Raw genomic sequence first — 22,422 nt, 5'->3', positions numbered from 1 at the left:
CCACGCCCCCAGGGCGGTACTACCGCCTACCGTTTGTGTGTACCGCGCAGCTGAGTACACAAGGGAAATGCACTGGAGCTCTGGGGTGTTTTTTAATACCAAATGGGTTTTATTTTCCCATCGATAAAGTGTCCGTTAAAATTTGGTTTCTTTTAAGAAATTCTTATGTAAAATATAATTATTTGATTATTATTTAATATATATTTAATTAATATAACCCATTTAATTAGCAGTCAAATTAAAAGACAATTTTTCCTTAACCTTCACTTAGGAAGTTAACTTTAGTAAGTTTTTAGTTAAGTGTTAACTTTAAACCTCCTGTTAGACTAGACTAGACTGTTAGACTATTAACTCTAACATTTAAATTAGCTGGGCTTATAAGTGAGAGCTAACTTTTAACGGGAAGATTAAATATAAATAAATATAAATCAATTAATAAAGTAATCAATATATAAATATATAAAGAAATTTTTGCAGTGTACACGTTCACTTCCCGTGTCTAGCCACCAAAAAAGTTAATCATAAAAACGCCAAGCGAAAATGCCAAGGTTCAACGTGTTGCTGATTGTTTTTCTTCTTTCGTTTTTTTTTATGTTGTTGTTAAAAATAAAAGGGTCGGTAAGGGGGCGTGACACGCCCACCAACCAGTTGCACACTGCGTATACGCAATAATCGTTGGCAAAAAGCCACCGTTATTGGCCATCAAGCCATTTAAAATTTAACAAGCGATAAAGTATTGCAGAATGCAGAAAATCCTAATGAAATAGAGCTCACCGAAATCACTTAATTTATCAGGAAAACGATAAGAAAGACACTCAATCGACTTACCTGTAAAGAAAAGAAGGTGTAAATGTTAAATTAGTAAGAGGAAAAGGTAAGCAAAATGTAGAGAAATCTTATTGTTAAAGAAGTTATTATTAAGTATTGATTTTTACAAATAATTAAATTACTTATAATTCGTAATTTAATTTTATACAAGTATTAAATTAAAGTATATTTATAAAAACACTAATTAACATTTAAATAAAACCCTCATAACTTTATAAAAGCTTTTCATTTCATAAAACCCTGACCCCTAGCAACAAAAATTGCATTGAGCAAGTTTTCCAATTCAAAGCTTTTCAAGTTTTCTTGGCCCAGCAAAGCTTTTCCCCAGCAAGTTTTTCCTTAACTTACAGGGCAGGTGTGTGGTGAAAAGCTTGAATAATTTTCCCTAGCTTTGGGTTTGCTGCCCCGCTGTAGAGCTTTATTTTTGAAAGTAATTTCCTTTAAGATCATGGTAAAAAGAAGACTTTGGCAGTGGCCAAAAATATATGCATTTATACATATGTATAGATATATGTATATAAAAATATATATTTGAATTTATAACCATCATTACTTACTACGTTTTTTGCCGAAACACACATTTTTCAAACTTTTGTTTTGCCTTTTGGTTTGTAAACACAATTTATCAGAACAACCTGGGCATATATTTTTGTTTCCCTTCTTTTTCCAACTTCTTTTTTATTTTCTTTATTTTTTCTATGCGTTTTTTTCTTGCCTTTTTCTTTGGCTTTTGGCCAATTCTCTGGCAGGTGCTGCTGGCTCAGCAGGTGAGCAAATAAACCAAGCTAACTTGCCCAAAAAAAATGTAGGAATTGCAGGACAAAGCAAAATTGTTGCATATATGGTTAAGAGTTTTCTGAAAAAGCAATAATACTTGCAGGAAACCAAAAAAGAGATTAAATTAAATTTCTAGAAAATCTAGCTGCAAATAAAGTTTTGTTTAAAAGGTAAATTGGGGATTAGAAAGAAAGACAAAGGATAGAAAACAAGAACACAGATATTTTTATCTATGTAAAAGCATTTTTGGTTTTTAGAATTAATTATTTTGAATTAATTACCTTAATGGAAAATGTTTAAGGAACTATTAAAAAAAAAGTCTTAATACTTTTAAAATTGTTTATAAATATTTATATATTTAATTAACATTTTATTCTATTAACTGAAAATAAATATTGAATATTTATATATTTTTGTACTAAAATAAATATAAATATTAATAAATAACTAAAGAATTAAACATAAATAATAATAATAAATCATATAAATATATATGTAAAAAATTAAATATGAAATTTAAATATAAAAACAAATATAAATACAGAACTCAACTATGAAACGTTTTCCCACGTTTTCCCACGTTTTCCCAAAAAATTCCTCACTAAATTACTTGCATCTCATGGTAAAGAAAAGCTTCGTCCTTATTACAATTGGCATCTGTGTATGTTCTCTTTTTTTTTTTTTTTTGACTTTGCCTGTACAATATATATTAAATTCCTGACCCATTCCACCTGCTCGTCCCTCTTTTCTTTTTAATGGTTTTGTGTTTATTATCATTCCTCCTCATCCGAGGGCTCACCTTTTCCGCTCAGCCTTTTCCTCTGTATTTTTCCCCCCAGCCAATGTTTGCCTAACCCATCTCAGATTGCCTTTATCTTAGGGATATACTTCAAATGGCCATCCGAGCTGCTCTTCTTCTCTGCCTTTCCAGACCTCCGTTTACCCCTTTCCTTTGCTTTTGATTCCATTTTCTTCTTTGGCGAAAGAAGATTGCCTTGCAAATGTCACACGTGTCGTATGCGTAATATTTGTAATGTCAGCATTAAGAAGAAGGTTTGCCAAGGCGCGGAAAATAATAAAGGAGAAAAAATTCTGCAGAATGTCAGTGCATCAAGTTGCATTGTTGGTTTTATGCTAATTAACCATCGAGCTCGATTTTTTATTTGCTGCATAAATTAAAGCATCGAAATGTGGGCGATTAATTATGGGCCAAGAGCGCGGGGCTTATAATTCATAGTTGATTTAATGTCTTCTAATTAGCGTTAATATGTTTTTACTGTAAGGCCTCTTAAATAATATAACTTCTCATTTCTGTGAGCACAAAATTCAGAGGAATATTGTAAGGAAATGAAGGAATGTTGATGCTTTAATTAACATTTAATTTAACCTTTGTTGTGGGCCAAAAAAATGAGGAAAGGAAATATGTATATATAAATTTAAGCTCAAGAGAAAACTTTATAATTGGCTTAAAAATATGAAAACAGTAAACAAAAAAACTTGTGAAAACATTTCAGAAAAGCTAAAGAAAATAGCTGAAATACTTTAATTATTAATTATTATTTAAAAAAAAATGAATTTAATTATAAATTTTTATTTAAACAGATTCTTAATACAAAAAACTTGTAACTTAACAGTAAAAAATTGGCATTTTTCACCAACAGACATACTCTAGTGTCCTGAAGAGGTCCTGCTTTTCCCGTTCAATTTTCAGCTGTGCAAATATACCTTCATTAGCGCCTCCCCAAAAAGTATGCAACACTCGAATGAAAATGAAAATGAAAATGATAAGGAGGAAAAACTCCTGTTCGCGAATACAATATGCAAACAAAGGCACGTGCTGGCATGCAAAAGCGACCCATTTCTTAACCACTTTTCCCTGGGTTTTCCCCCTGGGGAACAAAACAGTGGGATGTGCCGTCAGCATCCCCTCTACCCACACTTTCGACGCAAAACTTTTCCAACTCGCTTAGAGGCCCGTTAGGGGAAACGACTGTGGGATGACCAGTTGGCGAAAAAAAAAAAAGGTTTTAAACTCCTTTAAATGGGGTCAAAACAGACAGCTCCAAGGGGTTAAAGCTTAAACTTGAACAGTTTAATTAACAAATTTCTTGGCCTTGATTGATTGACAGAAGTGCAAAACGATTTTCTAGGATTTTCCTTGAAGGGAGAAAGGTTTCCAACTAAACTTTAATTATAAAGACTTTATTTTATAATTGAAAACAATAAGGATTTGTGTAAAATTTAAGGACATAATACTTAGCTCTTGTTTTAGTATAAAAAATTAAAGCTGAAAACCTCGCCAAAAAACACCTTTGAGTCCCAACACCCGAAAATCGTTGGGGGAATACCCCTTTTAAAGTTTTTGTTGCTGTTTTTTTTCTGAAGGAAGCTGATAAAAAATGCGGGCTGCGTCACCGACTCTCGCTCGACTCGGATCCCCTGATGGCTTAAAGATTGTTGGCCAAATTGGAGTATAATTTATATAGACATTAGCTTCGGCCTTCTCAGGGGCGTCGAAAATTTTCAATTCATTGGGAGGAAAACAACTTTGACATGGCATATAAATGAGGCAACGCAAAAGGGACACCCCCAGGACAACGGCAAAGCTTTAAGATTTCTGCTTGAAATTTATATATATATATATCTTGTGTTATTTTGTTATTTTTTTTTTATGTTGTTTCTGTGCCTGTGCCTGTTTGACTGTGGCAAACAGCAACAATAATAAACATTTCTTCTCGGACCATTTGTCTGTGTGTTTTTAATAATAAATAAACTGTAAACATAAGTCACGCATACACAGAGACCTAAAGTTGTGTCCTGAGCAGGGAAAAATATTAAATTATATTTATTTATTCAAAAGAATAATAGGTAAAAAAAGCCTTAATTCATCTATATTTAAAATATTTATAAATAACTTGTAAGAACTTTATTTTAAAAGTGAAGAAAAATAATAAGAAAAATATGTATCTTTAAAGGTATATATTTTATATATTATTCCCTTACTTTATATAATTTATTTATATATTTCAAAAATATTAAAAAAAAAATAATAGCTTTATTTAATAACAAAAAACCCTTTTTTACTTGTAAAATATATTTTATAATAATATTCAACTTGTTAAACCTTTAAAGATAATATTTATGTATCCTTCTTTATTAAACTTATTTTTTTCAACAAATTCTAAAGTAAAATAAATGTCAGAGAGTAACTTTTAATTGAACTAACAAGATTTTTGCTTGTTTTTCACACTCAAATGGGAGAAATGTCAAGAATGTAAGCCCCGCATAAATCACACAAATTTTAATGTTTTTTTTTCTCCGTGCAGGGATTTATGCCTTTGTGTGCGTGGTGGAGAGGTTAAGAGGTCAGGGGAGTTGTGGCCAAAGCTATGCAAATGTTGCGGTCTGCCTCCGAATCTGTCTGGATTTTAAAAGCCTCCCCCATGAAAATAACACACAGAATTCCTCTGGTCTTTCTTACCGTACTATAAAACGTCCCATTCTCTTTATATATATATATATATTTTTTTTTTTTTTGTAGATAATTCCTTAGGGAATTTTTGATTTGGAGTTTATTAATGTTATGACTTGTTGGAGAGAGCAGAACTGCCTTAAGATTTATTCGATTTTATTAACTGAATTTAAGAGAAAAGATAAATAACTTGTGTCAAATGAGATTCTTGATTTATTGAAAATATTACAAATGGAAAACAGAAGCCATTAAATAATTTCTAATAAATAATTAACAAATTATTAAAATAATTAACGAACTTGTTGTATTATTTAAAATCTTAAAATGTATCTAACAGATACAGATTCATTCAGGTCTCGCCTAATTTATTAAAAATATTACCAGTTGAATATAGAAGCTAGTACAATGCTAAATATTAAAATTAAAATTAATTAAAAATTTCTAAGGCCTTTGAAAAAATGTTTTCTTAATTTGTAATATTTAAACAACTTTTTTCTTGCATTAAAAATCTTTAAAATCGATTTAATTGTGGCTTAAAGTGTATCTAAGAGATACAGTTACATTCAGACCATAAATTCCAACTCATTTGTTGACTTTCAGTTATTTTTGTGTGCCTCTCATTTATTACCTACCCTTGTAAACCTCAACCCACTTGAGCCCACCGCCGATAATTTTCACAAAATATAAATACAGAAATGCCAAAGTAAGAAAAGGAGTGTGCTCGACGGGGTATAAAAAAATGGAAAAAAGGATATATATATATATATCCTTATATATATGTAAATGTAAAGCCACAACTGTCAACTGGTTAAAGTTAAACGCTTCAGTAATTTTCGTGTTTAACCATTAGCGCGTATAATATTTCATACAGATTTATTCGCATAATGCCCACACCCTTGGCATTATTTGCATTCTGGCTGCCTGTGACTTTGCCTCTGTGCTCCTTATTTGGCTTGCAATTAAATTTAAATACATTTAATGGGCATAATTCCAATAATTGTTTAACTTTCATTCCCTTTCCCCCGCTCGCAAGTTTCCTTTGGGCCTTCAATTTTCATGGGCCGCCAGCTTCAATTACCCCCGCTTCGAATTTTTCTTTCCCCTTGTTATCCTTCTCTCCTTTTCGCGGGGGGTTCATTAAAATTATTCTCCTTATTTTATACATATATATATATATATATTTTATGTACATATATAATTTTTATTTCATTTTTTAATGCCACGCTGTGCCTGCTCGTCGTCGTCGTCTTCTTCATCAGCTGCTGTCGCTGCCAGAACAAGTTCGAGCGGTCGTAGGAGCGGGACAGCAAAAAAAAAAAAATTAAAAACATTTAAATTTAATTATACGACTATGACAAACAATTTTGGCATTTTGACAACGCTTTTCGGGGGAAGCTTTCCCTCGGCCGAGAGTCGCCCCCGGGACAATTTGCAACAACAAGTCAACAATTAGCAGTGAGTTCAATGTGCCATCACAGTCCTGGACATGGACAAGGATATAAACAAGTTCGTTAGCAAGGGGGGGTTAGGGGGGTTTAGGAGGACCCCGCCCCACCCCAAGGGGTGGTAGCACCACTCGAGCGAAAATTTCACAGAGCCCAAAGGGTTCTCAGGCGAAAGTTTACTGAAATTTTGGGCAAAATATTCAGACAACTAAACAGTAAATTTGATATAGCTCTATAGCTACATATATATACTATATATTACCATAGTGTTTAAAACATTCTTTATAACAAATTAGAAACAAAATTGGTTTCTGCGGGGGTGTAGAAATTAAAGCTAAAGCTGGCTAACTGAACGTCTTGCATTGCCATAAATTACTCAGCAAATCGTATGGATATGTGGCACACAAATTCTTAATTTTATGAGCATATAGTATTATTATTATTATAAAAATAATACTTATCAAGAGAAGGTGATACTTCGGAGAAAACAGGGGTCATTGATTTTCTAATTGAAAATGTTTAATTTTAATCTTTGGAAACTAATACATATAAAGTTTCTAATTCTAGTTTTCTAACTATCTGTCTCTGTTGCTTTCACTTTTTAGTAATATTTTAAATAGTTTTTAATTACCTAATGTCTTTCTATCTCTATGCATATCCCTTTTTCTGTTGGGGAAAGAACTCACTTGGCTGAGATTCATCGATGATTCATTGCTTCCAGTGCCGAGATGCATTTTAGAGTATATGCAGGTTTGTAATACACATTTCCAGCAAATGGAGTCTTTTCCGGGGATCATAGAGATGGTTTAAGGTGCACACATACAGACACACATGTCAAGTGATCGTGAGGGAAGCCGCGCTTAGACTGAGGTCACTGCGGCACAAGTGCCTCTATTTATAGGTAGCTAGAGAGGTAGAGGGAGAGCGAGAGAGGTCAATTGAGAAAGACAGGTAGATCAAGGGAGCGAGAGAGGTCAATCGAGTGCTTGACCTCTCTCGCTCCCTCAATTTATCTCTTTCCCTCACTCGATCTATTTCTCTCTCCCTCTCTAGCTATCCATAAATAGAGGCACCTCTGCTGCAGCAGCCTCAGTCTCAGTTTCGCTCCCTCGATCTAACTCTCTCTCTCGATCTACCTCTCTCTATCTCACTCTCTCTATCTCACTCTCTCGATCTACCTCTCTCTATCTCACTCTCTCGATCTACCTTTCTCACTCTCCCTCTCTCTCGATTGACCTCTCACGCTCCCTCAATCTAACTTTCTCTCTCGATCTACCTCTCTCTATCTCACTCTCTCGATCTATCTCTGTCGCTTCCTTACACTCTCTCGATCTACCCCTCTCTCTCCAGCTACCTATAAATAGAGGCACCTGTGCTGCAGCAGCCGCAGTCTGAGCGCGGTTTTCCTCACGATCACTTCACATGTATCTGTGTGTGTATGTGCACCTGAACCCAAATTGGTAACCCCTGGAAAAGTCCCCTTTTCCTGGAAATGTGAAAATTTGATTACAACCCTGCATATACTCCAAAGATGTATCTCGGCACTTGAAAGCTATGAATCATCGATGAATCTCCGCCAACCAAGTGTCCTCTTCTCCGGGTAAGTCCAAGACAAAACTCTTATTCTATTTACATAAAGCTGCCGTAGCAGCGATCGCAAAAAAAGATTTCAAACTAATTTAAAATACATACAAAAGATATATACACGAGGTACATTATCTATCTCCATCTATATTCATATAACATATACCCTCCAAAGCCTATAATCTACAAAACCAGTAATAGTTTAGAGTTGGGTTCTCCAAAGTCACCTTTCTTTTTTACAAATAAATCTCTGAGAGATGAACTCACACTTACCCAAAGAGATCGGTGTCACTGCCCGGGAAACTGATGCGCGGCGAAAGCGGCGACCGTCCTTGGGCCCGGCGCAGCATCTCGTGGAGACCGGGCGGTGCATGGATGGGACTCAGGATGGTTATCTTGCGGTTCCCAGGCGGAGCCAGAAAGCCACCGCTTAGTGTGAGCTGGGTGCGCATGCCCGCGGACGAGCTCTTCATCTCGATGGTCTCTGCCGACTTGGAGATCAATATGGAGGAGGACTGCTGCAGACCCAGCTTGCTCATGGACAGATTCATGGAGCCACCGGTGGAGCTGCTATCCTGCAGGCTACCAGCTTCAACGGCGGCATCATCGATCTGTGTGGAGGCGCTCCTTATGCATTTCTCGGGCCGGGATGAACCCGGCACCCCAGCTGCTGCCTCCGAGTGGGCCGAGGTGGAGCGTACAAACTGCCGGACATGCTTCTGGTGGGCGGTGAGAAAGCCATGGGCACCCTCTGGCTGCTGAAGGAAGCTCTGGAACCGTGACTTGCCGCCCGGAGCTGCCGCTGGTGCTGCTGTTGAAGTGGTGGCGGAGGAGGAGTTATTGTTGTTGTTGCTATTGCTGCCCACTGGTACTGCCGAGGAGCCACTGGCCATATACCGAGTGCTGCTGCTACTGCTGGTGCTGGTCCTCTGCTCGCTGCTGGTTATTATCGAGGTGGAACTCTGGGCCTTGAGCTGCTGGGCCAAAGCGGCCGAGGCACTGGCCAGCAGTTGGTTGCCCCCACTGAGGGTCACCTCGCCGCCAAGTATAGAGCTGGACTGGAGGCTCTGGCTTCTCGTGGAGCTGGAGATGATTTTCTGTGACTGTTGGATTTGCTGGGTCTGCTTGATCTGCTGCTGGGTTATTTGCTGCTGCGACTGCTGCTGTGTCTGCTGCGTTTGCTGCAGCTGCTGTTGTAGCTGCTGATGCTGCACTTGCTGCTGCTGCATCTGCTGCATGGCCGAGAGACCACTGGAACTGCTGCTGGTCATCGAGTAGGATCTGGTGGCCACCTTGGTGGTGCTGGAGCTGGCAAACTTCTGGCTCTGCATCATCTGCGTTTCGGGGGAGCCCAGATCCAGCTGCAGCTCGCCCAGGGAGCCGAACTCGTCGGCATCCACTTCGCTGGGCGTGGTTATGATGTACTGTGGCGGTGCCTGCGGGGCTCCTCCTACTCCTCCTGCAGCTCCGCCATTGCTTTCACTGGACATGGTTGTGTTTCTTTTTTGTTTTTTTTTTACGTTTTCTAAGGGAACAGAATTTATGCTTTTAATTTTCTTTGCACGAGTGTGTGGACACACACGCTTGCCCTCTTGCCTCAATGCGTTGCATACTTTTTGTTTTTTTTTTTTTTTTTTTTTTTTGGGGAGAGGGGTCAAAGGGTGAGATTAGTTTTTGGCGACTTAATTGGTGGCCAGGGAATCAGAGGAATCTCTCGGGGAACGGTTGAAAGTCTCTCAAGAGTGAAAAACAAGTGAATAACAAGTAAATAATAGCTTTTCCTTAAACAAATTCAATTTAGAAACATGAAAACCTAATTATTTTAAAAGCTAAACAACAGCCCTAAATATTTCATATGGAAAAACAACAAATTTCTTGAAGAAAACAATCAAAAAGCCAAGAATTTTATAGAATAAGTCCGCTACAAACAGCTTCCAAATTAATATTCTGTATTATATTTCCCAAAAACCCCATAAACATTTATTAAAACTAATAAATAAATAATAAATAAAATATTAAAACTATTAAAAATTCTTTTAAAAAGGACATGGAAATATTTAATATGAGCTTAAACGGTTTGAGGACTTAAGTAAAGCGAATTAAATGTCATTTAAAATACGCTGATTTCCGCATTTTTCACACATACTTTATACACACACACACACATACATATATCATCGCATCGTTTCGGGGGAAAGCTCATTAATAAACTTCGTGGCGCGCAAAAAAAAAAGAAAAAAGAAAAATGGAAAATCCAAAAAGTTTGCTTCGAACTCGAACGCAACATGTTTCCCCCCACGTTTTCCTTTTCATACAGGATCCCCCATTTTCCATTTCCCTCTTGCCAGTGCCTTTGGCAAAATTTTCTTGTTTTTATTTTTTGTGCGGGAAAATTTTTTGTGTTTCCCTTCATTTTTTTTAGTGTGTTCTTTTTGGAGCTTGGCTTTGGGTTTTCGTTTTTTTTGTTTTGTTTTGCGGGTGCGCCTTAACAAGCTGCATAATTAACCTGTGAACCGTGACCGTGACTCCATGCCCCTTCTCTGTTTTCCGGCTACCATTTTTCCTGCCGTTCAGCTGAAAGCTGTTCCTTGCACTTTACAGCAGCTAATTGAAAGGTTTACACCTTGAAAAAAAAAAATTAATTAAGCTGCTTAAAGACTTCTAATTAGAAATTTTGTTTTTTATAATTTAAATAAAAAATAATTTAAAATTTTTTAAATATTCTTTAAAAAAATGTTTAAAATTTGAAACTTAATTTAATATTTTTCCTACAGTGTAGGCCATTAAATGAACTGACTTTAAGTGCAACCGTGACTTTGATTTCCCTTTCCGTTTCTGTTCCTATTCCTTTTGCTCATCCGTTTCACTTCCATTCGTTCCTGGCACTGGCAACTAATTGATTTTGATTGAAGTGCAAGGAAAAGTGTAAAAAAAGAAGAAGAAATGCTGGAATTGCGAAAACAGGAAAAAGGATGTTGTCCCTGGAGATTTTAGCCAATGTCCGTTGGCATTTTCCCGAGCAGGATATTTCCTTTATGCCAAAGAAATCAATAAGCAATCACATTGGGTGTGATTTTACTGCTATTAATTCTTTTTTTTTTTTTCTATTTTGCATTAGAAAGGGGAAAATGCAGGCAAAGGAAAGCCAGGAAAATCAGGAAAAAACTTTAGCTGTCATGGTTTTTTTTAGTTCGATTTTTAGTTTACTTTTTGAATATGTAAAGGGCTAATCAGTCATAAATAATACTTATTTATTGATAAAAAAAAATCTATAGATTAAATATTTATTTATAAAAAACTTATAAATAAGGCTTCAAAGGCTTTTCTAGTTAAATTTCAATAAACTAACTTTGCTTTTACTTCAAATTTCAACTTAACACTGACTTTAAATATCCTGCTTATCCTGTTAACTACCCTTTTAACCATCACAAAGTCACCGTTTTTTGGCCCAGTCACCGCTTGGCAGTTACCAAAAAATTGTCGGACAATTGAAGGTCAACCCCACACGCTTAGTTGCAATGACTGTCACATGCCATGGCGACTCAGCAATAGCAACAATAGTCCCGCATCTTGTGCAACAGTCACGCACACAGCGACAAATGGCCTGCAAGATACACACATACAGGTATGTATGTATGTATGCACACACACACACACACACTCAGAGAGAGCAGAATGGATGTTACTGCAATTTTATGCAAATGAATACCTCCTTCGCTTGCTTAGTTGCCTGAGAAATGGCACGACAATGACGACAATGCCAGCCAGTTAGAGCCCCAAAAGGTTCGACTAGAAATGTGCACTGAGCGAAAAAATATAATATTTATTTAGGGATTTACTTTAAGCATAAAGAGAGAGTAAAGTAAAGAGCTTAAATATTTTTTTACATAATTTTTTTTTCAAAGAAAAATATTTGTTAAAGAAATAAAAGTATAGAAATATGAAAATTAGTTTGAAATAAGTTTTATATATTAAAATATATCTTTTTATATATTTCTAAATATTAAAATATATATTTTTTTATTTTAATATATTTATATTAATTTTGTTTGTCTATACAAATATTTATTAAAGAATTTAAAATATAGAAACTTGAAATATATCTTGAAATATTTTTTATATATTATACATATACATTTAATATTTTAAAATATATATTTATGATATTATTTTATAATTATTTATTATATAAATATTTATATTGTTTGTTTCTGCTTCATATCTCTGGATATATATATTTTTTAAAATTTTTAGAATTATACACATCTTTTTTTCTGTATACAAATTAAATAGGGGTCAAAAGGAAAAGGATTTGCCTTAGGCAAAATGCGTTTCTCCTACCTGCTTATCTCCCTCTCTTTCTGTCTCTCTCTCTCTTTCTTTGTCTCCTTGGGACTCTTTCTATCCTGCTCTATCAGCCTGTTGACACTATCCCTGTGGCCCTTTCGAAAAGTAGGCATCACTGCCTAAGTAATTGCATTTTAAAGGGTACACAATAAGTTGTAACTGTGATTCAATCAATTCAATATATATACAAATATATATACATATAGTATAAATATAGGTCTGCAATTACAACAATTTTGCAATCGATATGCGCGATTGCACATTACCTACAATGCTTAGGGGGAAATCATTCATTTGTAGCGTTATTTATTACACTTTATACAGGGTGAGTGAGTGCATATTTGATTTGATTTTTACCCAGGAACAACAACAACAAGAACAATGGTGGAAAAACCCAAACAATTGGCCAGCCAACACGAGGAACAACAACAAAACCAATTTGCATTTACAGCAAACAAGGCGAAAGCAATAAGCTTCATGTGTTGATTGCCACGCCTCCCGCCCGCCGTGTGGTGTGCTGGCATAGTTAACAATGGCTTTTCCTTAACTTTTCCTTTGGCTTTTCCGCGCTCAACAAAAACACATACACGCATGTCAACATCATTAGCCATATATCAACTTCACTTTCAATGCTCGCCCAATGAATTTCTTAACGTTTAAGGGGATAAAAAACGAGAGCAAAGGAAAAGGACGAAACTGGATAAAAAGCAGGCCAACACAATGGCTTTCCAGCTCGAAGGAGTTGCAAAAGAGAAAACTTTTTTTTTTGAAGGAAATCAAAGAGAATGGAAAATGAAGGCCTCTTAAATGTAATCAGATCTGGCAGAGCAAAAGATGTCTCTGTTCGTAAAGGTTATAATCTTTAAATTAGAAACAAATTAACTGGCCATAAATATTTATAATTTCTCTCTGCCTACCTAATGACTTTGGTATTTTGAAGTTGCCATTACGCATTAATCGATTGCCTTTAAAATTAGATCAGAAAGCGGTTTTGATTCCCTCCAGCCTGCCCTCATAAATACCAAGTCGTAATCAATTTTAAGCGCGGAGCCATTAGATTAATTCGATTTCGATTGGATTCGATTCGATCATAATAACCGTTCGGTATCAATTACGCCACTGGGAAATTGTTCAATTATAATGCATTATTGACGACGTTAATTGAGTTGGCCAAGTAACATTTCTGCATATTTGTTGTTGTATTTTTCCGCCCCCTCTCCCCAAAAAGTAGGCAATGGTTAGCGAAAAGGTCAACAGGGCGGATGGGTAATTATTGTTTTGTCGCCACATTTTAAGTTTACAGATTATAATGCACTTTTCCACTGTTGACGCTGCCATCAAAGTCAATTTGGTGAGGTTTTATTTTTAATGCATGTCAGCGCGCAAGGCTGACCTTGACCGCCCGAATATTTACAGGTGTGTAAAGGTGTGTGTTGTGTCATTTGGTAAATATCAGGCAGAAAAGCCTTAGCTATTTTGGTAAATAAAGAAAACTGAATTTCTAGGTTTATTTTCTTTTTATTTGAGAAATAAGTTGCATAAAAATATTAATTTTTGAATAAAATAGTTGTATTTTATTTATTCATTAAGAGTTTAGCTTGCAAAAAAAATATAAAATTGATAAAGTAATTGGTAAAAACAAGCCTAGATACCCTTGATTATACTTATTATAATTCTTAAATATTTCTGTATTTTTTAATTACTTTTAAATATTTTTTAATAATTTATTTTAAATCAAAAATTACTAAACACATGTCCTCTTGGAAGTGCCTCAATTTTAGACAGCTTTCTAACCCTTTGAGCCATGGCGTTACAAGCTTCTCATTTCGTTGGCAAATAAGGCTGCTGCCCGCTGAGTTTTCCCGCTGCCATTTTCCAACCCCCTCCTTCCCGCCTGACCAGGCTTATTGCATCATTGTGTGCTCATCAGGCCGGGACTAAGTGAATTTGGCTGGTGTAAGAGAATTTTAATGCATTTTGCATAGAGCGCGGATGGGTTTTCTATCTCTCAACGGCCGGCGGGAAAATTGCATTTACCGTAGGGGGAAATATGGATGCCGAAACGGATGCACCACCACCACCACCACCACCACCACCACCACCACTCACTTTGGCTAATTTGTGTGAATTTGTCTTTTATTATTTGGCAGGTGGCAAAAAGGATGAGTAAAAGGCCAGAGGAGGACTCTGGGCTTTGTCCTCGCAATTTAATCAAACTTCCATTAATAATGGAAGGCCAGAGTCAGTGCTCCAGCGAGAGTAGCATTTTCCATTTTCCATTTCAGCATTTCAGCATTTTACCATTTTCCCTCCCCTCAACCACCCACTTCCGGCTACATTACTTAAGCCTATTTAAGCTGCAGGCAACAGAAGGGGGCGGCGATGGGGGGGGGGGGGGCGTGGCAGCTTAAGGTAACACGACAATCAAAGACACAAACCGAAGGCCAAAGTCAAAGCCAAGAACGGAATTAAAGACAGGGAAAGCCAAGCGGAAAAAGCAAGTTCTGGCTGAGATGGCGGAAAACTGCGGCGGGGGGAAAATGGTGAAATTGTTTGCCGTTTTCCCGAGCTCTTTTCCCGAGCTCTTTTCCCCTAAGTACTTAGTCTAATGTCTAAGCCAAATAAAAATCAACACGCCAGCGACAACATCAATGGGAACGGTGGAAATTAAGAGAAAAGTTAAAGTGGAAAACCGTCAATAAAGGATATACATTTTGGGAGTTTAAAAGGAAGACAAATATTGAAGAAAATGGAGAAGAAAATAGGAAGGAAAGTGTGGAAGAAAGTATGGAAGAAAGTATAGAAGAAAGCTTAGAAGAAAGTATAGAAGAAAGTATAGAAGAAAGTATAGAAGAATATATAGAAAAAAGTATAGAAGAAATTATAGAAAAAAGCATAGAAGGAAGTATAGAAGAAAGTATAGAAGAAAGTATAGAAGAAAGTATAATAAAAAGTATAGAAGAAAGTATAATAGAAATTATAATAAAAAGTATACAAGAAAGTATAATAGAAATTATCGAAGAAAGTATATAAGAAAGTATAGCACAAAGTATAGAAGAAAGTATAGAAAAATTTATGGTAGAATAAGTTAAAGAAAGTATAAAAGGAAGTATAGAAGAAAGTATTGAAGAGTTAATAAAAAAAAAAGTAGGGATGAATGTATAGAAGAAAATATGAAAGGAAGTATAGATGAAATTATACAAAACAAATATTGGAGAAGAAAAAAAGAAATAATAGAATTATGGTATAAAAGAAAGTCTAAATTCCAATCAAATCGCTCAGTGTAGCACGTGAAAGTAAAGGGCACAAGATGGTTTAATGGGGTGGCTCTTGGGTGGGTTATGGTGGGGTCACAGGTCGGCTGGCCATAAATTTGCTTAATTTATTTGTGCGTGATGTCGCTTTAAAATCGAAGGAGCTCAAGAGCAGACCAAGGAGCCCAAGCAGCCCAAGGATACCTCGAAGACAATGAAGTGGAGTTCAACCACAAAAGCCACAAAACCAATTTAATGATGATGCTTAAGGCCTGGGGCTGCTCTTGGGCCTAAGGTCTAAGGTCAGCCTGTTTGGAATGGAAATGAAAATGGAATCAATGGGAAATATGCTAAAGGATATATCAAATAAAAGTTTCAAATAAATGCAGATATATATTGTTTGTGACAGCGTTTTTTTGTTGGATAATGTTGACTTTTGTTTTTATGCCCGCGAGTCACAAAAAAATGTATTAAAAACCTCTCAAAAGCGTGTTTTGGCTTTTGGGTTAAATGAAAATGAAAATGAAAATGAATATGTTTTCCCCTTTTTTATTTTACACTTGTTGCTCTCTTTGCAGCTCTTAGCCGTATTTATATTAATTCCTGCGATTCTGTGTTTGCCTTTGGGCAATGAGTTGTTTTTCTGTTTAAGGGTTAATTCAAAGGATTTTCCTGGATTTTTTTCCAGCTGAGTATGACAGCAATGGTAATCAAATTGTACAGTATATCAGGGATCTTAGTTTCGTTAAATTTGTTGTAATTTCTACTTTAATTAAATACATTTTCCAACTTTGCTTTAATACTATTTTATACTATTTCATATTTTCCCTGGTATTTTCTTTAGAGAAAAATTTAAAATATTTCCCACCTGCTGGCATCGATCTTTTTACCCACTTAGTTTTTCTGATAGTTGCCATTAATTTCCATAATAGAAACATTTGCGGAGCAACTTCAGTTTGAGGCGAAACAACTTCTTGGCACGCAACTTATGCTGCCGCCTACCGCGGACCACGCCCCTAATCAATCAGTCATTCAGGCAGTCAGTCAGTCGAAATATTCGGTAGAGAAAGAGAGAGAAAGAGAAAGAGAGTGGGTAGAAAGTGAGGTCACAACATGGCATGCAACATTTTTTGGGCAATTTCCAAGGAGGTTAACTATTGACAGGATCCCACAGCACGGAAAAGCGGTTGAATAAGAATAACGATGGAATCACAAAAGCTGACCCCAAAAAGTGGGCTTCTCTCTCTTCTGCTTTTCTTTTTTCCCCCCCCCCCCCCTGAAAAATGCAAAATCGATGGTGGAAATATGTCGGCTTTAAAGCGGAGTTCCCTGGCTCTGGCTCTGGCATGTGATGTTGATCTTTCCCCACAAAACTCGGCTGAGTGCCGAGGGGGGATGGGTGTATGAGTATCTTGTATCTATGACACACACACACACGCAGTGCAAACACTTCCAGGCAACGCATTTCAAACATTTGCCTTGCCAGTGAATGTGGAAGGAAAAAGGGTGACAGGAAGCCGGGGCAAGCCATTGTGGCAAATTGTTCCGCTAGCTCAATTGCAGTGAGTAACCAATAAAGAGGAAATTGGAAGAAAAATGTAATCAAACCATTGCAGTTACAGCTTTAATATAGAAGGGGAAAATATTAAAAAAAATTCACAGAAGTGTCCTTTTTACATTATTTAAATAAAAGTCTAGAAAAATTATTAAATATTAAAATATCTAAAATATTAAAAACACACTTTTTATTACAACTAAAAACCTTTCTAGCAGTTACTTTGTTTACTATATGTAGCTTATTAGTAATGCCTGGTTTTCACAGCTGTTAACATTCCCATAATCAAGGTTTATGGCACAATATAAAAAACAAACTCCCTGCATGTTACCCTTAGCGAGTGCTGCCTGTGGCGGTGGTGACCTTATCGGTTGGCTCTACACTTTGAATGGGAGCCTGGACAGGTGAGTGTCTGCTTTTGGCTTTGCTCATTTTTGTGCGGCGCTTTTGTTGTTGCCGTCGCTGCTTATTCTGCTATCAAAATATTTATAGGCACTTCAGGCCCTGGCACACACACTTTCACACACACACACACACACACACACACACACACACACGCATATACGATAAATTGTGCCATTTCTTTTAAGGCGATTTAACATGTTCCTGATGGCAATCTGTTCAGCTCCGCACGCCCCGGGGACTCCCAGTGCTCTGCTCTTTAGGGGCAATTACATAATAATTCAATGAATAACAAGGAGTAAGCGAACTAAAGCAAAAGCAAATATAAATATGAGATGGAGAGCAAGAGGAAACGCAACAAAAAATATCCCAAAAAGTAGGTAAAAGTGGAAAGGAGGAGCACACAGACATACACTGTATGCTCCAGTGGCCACCTGTCCGAAAGATGAAAGCGAAACAGGCAAAAGGGCGGCCTGAAAGTCTGGGTGACGGGTGAAAAGAAGGGCGGAAAGTGTAAGAAAGTAGACAGCAACAATGAGTGGCTGTGTGTATGTGTGTCTGTTGTCTCTCCACTTTCCTTTCCGGCGCTTGTTTGCTCTTTGTTACGCTTGCAGCGGCTCTTGGCTTATGACCCAAGTGGAACTCAAGCAAGTGATACAGTGTCCTTTTTTGTTATTTAGTAGCCCCGCTCATGTTTCATTCAGCGAGTTGGCAGGTCGGCCGTTAAAGACAGGGCGGCCTTAAAGAGTTTGAATTTAATTCCTTAAAACTTTCATTAGTGCCTTTCGTAATTCAAAACAATACTCTAATGCATTTTTTTCAAATTAAAGTTTTAATTTTATTGGAAACTAGATTGACATTCCTTTGGATAAGTTGGCAGCCTTTATGCCATACCTGGCGGAAGAAAAACGTAGACTTCGACCACATTATTTAATATCTTTTAAAAATACAAAACGATGCCCTATATAGTTCTTCCAAATCAAAGTTTTACTCTCATTGTAAAATAGATTGGCATTCTTTTGTTTTCTTTTGTAACAAGTTGGCAGCCCTGCAATAAAAAGTAATTCTCCTTGAAAACTTTCATTCTTAAATAAATTCGAAGCGTATCAGTCGACCGGAAAATTGAGCAATTAAAATTATGAAAGAAACATGAACTGAATGTGGGCATGAACAAATCAAGTGTCTGTAGAAAATGCACGTGTCCCTGCTTCCAAAATACAGCAAAAACAAAAAAGAAGAAAAAAATACTTCAAAACACCATCTTCATTTTCATTTCCGCTCCTTGTTTGTTTTCATTTCAAGCAATTTTTTGTTTACTTTCTGTGGGAAATGCTACCGCTGGTGTTGAGTTTTTCCACAGAATGCACTGTAAGTTCACATGCGGAAATTTCAAGCTTTCAAATCTACAAATTGACCTAAACTTTGTTTTTCATTATGGCACTGTTTTTAGTTAGCTTTGTGAGTCTGATTTTCTTTCTGCCACAATTTTCCCCAGTCATGTCTAGCGATTTCCATTCACATTTCTCATCTTTCTGTGTGCCGCCTCCTTGCTCCCCGTTTTGATAGCTTCACTTTGCGTTAGATTTTGCCTCACTTTAAACCGCTTTTCTATTTCCCTCACCTCACCTCACATGACCTCGCCTCAGTTTCCTTTTCCGTTTGTTGTGGCCTTTTTCTTCTTGGTTTTTCACTCCCCCCTGACAGAATTTCATATTCCTTCGCCTTCTGGTTTTGTTTCGCCCGCTTTCTGCTTAGGTTTCTATGTCAGTGAGCGGAATTTTCATTTTAACCCCTTGAGGGAATTGCTTCTTTGTCTTTTCCAACAAGAGTGCTGATTTTTTTCCCCCCATCTTCTCATTGCATTTTCCTTGACACGAGAACGTGCGTGAGATTGTTTTTATTATAACTATTAATCAAGTTATTTATTCGGCCTGTCTCTTAACTTATTTTCACCTGCCTTGGTGTTTCTCTCAATCTGTTTGGAAATGGGAGCGAGGCTGCCGGCACTAATTAAATTATGAAGTGTTTTCTGCTACATTTCCCGGGTGCCACCCCCGCCTCAGCTCTATCCTAGATCTGTCGGCAGACAGGCGTAACTAGCGCATTACAGAGAAAAAATATTAAGTATACGCAGGGTAAACCATGAAGAAGTATTTGTATATATATATATATATATAAAGAAGTCGCTTGAAAAATAATTTATTATTTATTTATTGTATTTTTTCACTGTACTTATATATTGTTTGTTATATCTTATATTTTTTCTGAGAGTTGAAAAGAGAAAAATAACAAGTATACGCACGGTATAAAACAAATAACACGTTTTTAATACAATTAATTATTTTGATTGAATTTTGTGTTAATATTTATTATTGACTATATTTCCTTTGTTGCCTTTCTATTTGCAGAATTTTCTACAAAGTTGAACTAAAAAAAAATAAAGTATACGCAGTGTATAACACAAACATGAAAGCACAACTTGTAACATTTATAATAAACACAATTAAAATTATAGTTGTTAATCTTATTAATTTTATTTTTGCATTTTGAATTTAAATTTCGCCTCGTCATACTACAGAGAAAAATATCAAGTATACGCTCAGTATGCCAGCTACAAAAACCAATACAAAACATACATTGCATAAAATGTACATAAATATTCCTAAACTTCTTCAAATATTTAAATAGTTTAAGTATTCATTTACTAATTTAATTAAAAAGTCATTCTCAATCTTGAAACCACATTTTTTTTGCAGTGTTTTTGGCAGTTGTTGGTGCTGTTATTATTGTAGTTGTCGCTGCTCGAGTGCTCAGCGAGCTGGTAACACTTATACACCAGACTTACAGAGACCCCATCCCTTCATTTCCCGCACATTTCCACACATTTCCCACACCTTAATTCACATTCAACAGCAGCACCAAAGAAGGTAAAAAAAAAAAAAACAGAAGCGGAAACGGAAGCTGTTGAGCTTTGTTAGGGGAAGTGGCAAGGGTTGAACGGCGGGAAAAACCATACTCACACACAAACAAAGTATTCATACAAATTAGAAGGCAAATTAAATTCACACACACACACACAGGGACACGCGCCCGCCCAAGGGTCAACAGCAGAACTAAGAGACCTATTAGAAGGGGACGTGGGGGGTTGGAAAATGAACGAGGGAAAACAGGTGGAAATGTTTGGGGGAAGGACTGTTCGCCCAAAGGGCATTCGACAATATGAAAACTGATTTGTGGTCGTTATTGTTACTACTACATTGCCCTGTCGCCGCCGTCGCCGCAGCCTAACGATGTTCATTAAAAAAGTTATTGTGTGCTCTCGCCAGAAACATAAAGATTTTTCCTGGGTATGATGATGATATCATAAGGAAATATGAAGAGTTTACAGCCGGGCTTAATGGCTTTGCGAAAATATGGCCAAGGTAAAGCCAAAAAGGTGTCAAGAGGGAGACATTTTAGTGTCATTTAGAAAATGTTGTCACAAATTTCTAATGTCGGGGAATTTGTAAAAGTCTTGGGAAGAAGGCACAGTAAAATGTATATACTATATATATAATATGTTTTAAAAATAGTTTTCTCTTGAAAATTACCCACTTAAGTGAAAAACAATATTTTCTCAAATGTTTTCCCAGTGAATTTCATTTTTATAAATAGATTTTTAAGTGTAAAATTAAAATTTTCGGGTTCTGTAAATGATTACTCAGGTTGAAATTATTTGAAAATGTTTACAAGATATATAAATATATATATGTTTTCTTAATTTGTAAATATTATTTAGAATAAATTAAACAAAAAATTTAATTTTGTTTGCTGAATTTAGGTTAACACATATATATTTGAATGTTTGCTTTATATTTTTAATTATATTTAAATATATTATTTATTTTAAATATAATTAAATATATATTTTATAAATATTATTTGATATATATTTTTTTTTAAATATATTGTTTTTATTTATTATATATATTTTTTTTTATATTATATATATATCTATATATTTTTTTTTATATAATTGTTATATTTTTGTTACATTTTTGTTATATTTGTATTATATTTTTGTTATATTTTTCTTATATTTTTGTTATATTTTTGTTATATTTTTTATATTTTTTCTATACTTTTTTTTTATATCACTATTTATTATATCAAAGAATACCCTTCCCGTTTAAATATAGATTTCCCCGTTTCCAACCCGACTACCTGTACCAATTTTACTTCCTTTTCCTGTTCATCAGCTTCCTGTTTGTCATTGCCACTGTGCGTATTTTCTGCGGGCTGCCTTTGGGTTTGCTAAACATAATTCGCTGTAATTTGTGTGTGCCTCATTGTTTTGCCAAAAATATGTGAATTTTGATGTGTTGCCACATACATTTTTCAAACATTATTCATAACGATTTATGATTCCTCGTCTTTGTGCGAGTTTGTTGTTCCTTTCTAATTTACCTGAGGGTATTTTGCTGTCTTCCTTTTGCTTTTTTAGCATTGTGTGTTCTTGGGTTTGTTAGCTTGTTGTGTGTTTTGGCTTGTCGGGCTGAGGGCCCCTTCGGCTTTTACATTGATTTTAAGGGGAAATTGCTCCAAATAAACGACAATGAAGAGGGTTATATATATATTTTTTTTTTATATAAATTTATGTAAGAGAGGAACTGGCAGCCGTTGCGATTTCCGTCAACAGGTTGTCTACTGACTTGGCCGCTGGCATTTTTTTTTTTTGCTTACATATAAATTGTGGATTTATAGATATTTGCAGGAAGT

The 22,422-nt window shown here is 35.8% G+C and overlaps 1 protein-coding gene across 8 annotated transcripts in view; it reads right to left on the bottom strand.

Annotated features, from left to right (window-relative positions):
* The window catches only part of dnc (phosphodiesterase dunce), a 123,205-nt gene that overhangs the window by 70,033 nt on the left and 30,750 nt on the right, over window positions 1-22,422 (bottom strand). For 4 of the 8 annotated variants that reach the window (XM_070288087.1, XM_017162584.3, XM_017162586.3 and 1 more), the window contains exon 3: window positions 8,380-9,631. The exons of the other annotated variants lie outside the window; for them this stretch is intronic. In XM_070288087.1, the coding sequence (XP_070144188.1) occupies window positions 8,380-9,596 (1,217 nt within the window). In that variant the 5' untranslated portion in view covers window positions 9,597-9,631. The remainder of the gene's footprint in view (window positions 1-8,379; window positions 9,632-22,422) is intronic. 8 annotated transcript variants of the gene reach the window in all.

This window comes from Drosophila kikkawai, chromosome X (genome assembly GCF_030179895.1).
Source record: "Drosophila kikkawai strain 14028-0561.14 chromosome X, DkikHiC1v2, whole genome shotgun sequence".
Lineage (NCBI taxonomy): Eukaryota > Metazoa > Arthropoda > Insecta > Diptera > Drosophilidae > Drosophila > Drosophila kikkawai.
The sequence above is the reverse complement of the archived record's forward strand: the minus strand, read 5'-3'. Positions and strand labels throughout refer to the sequence as shown.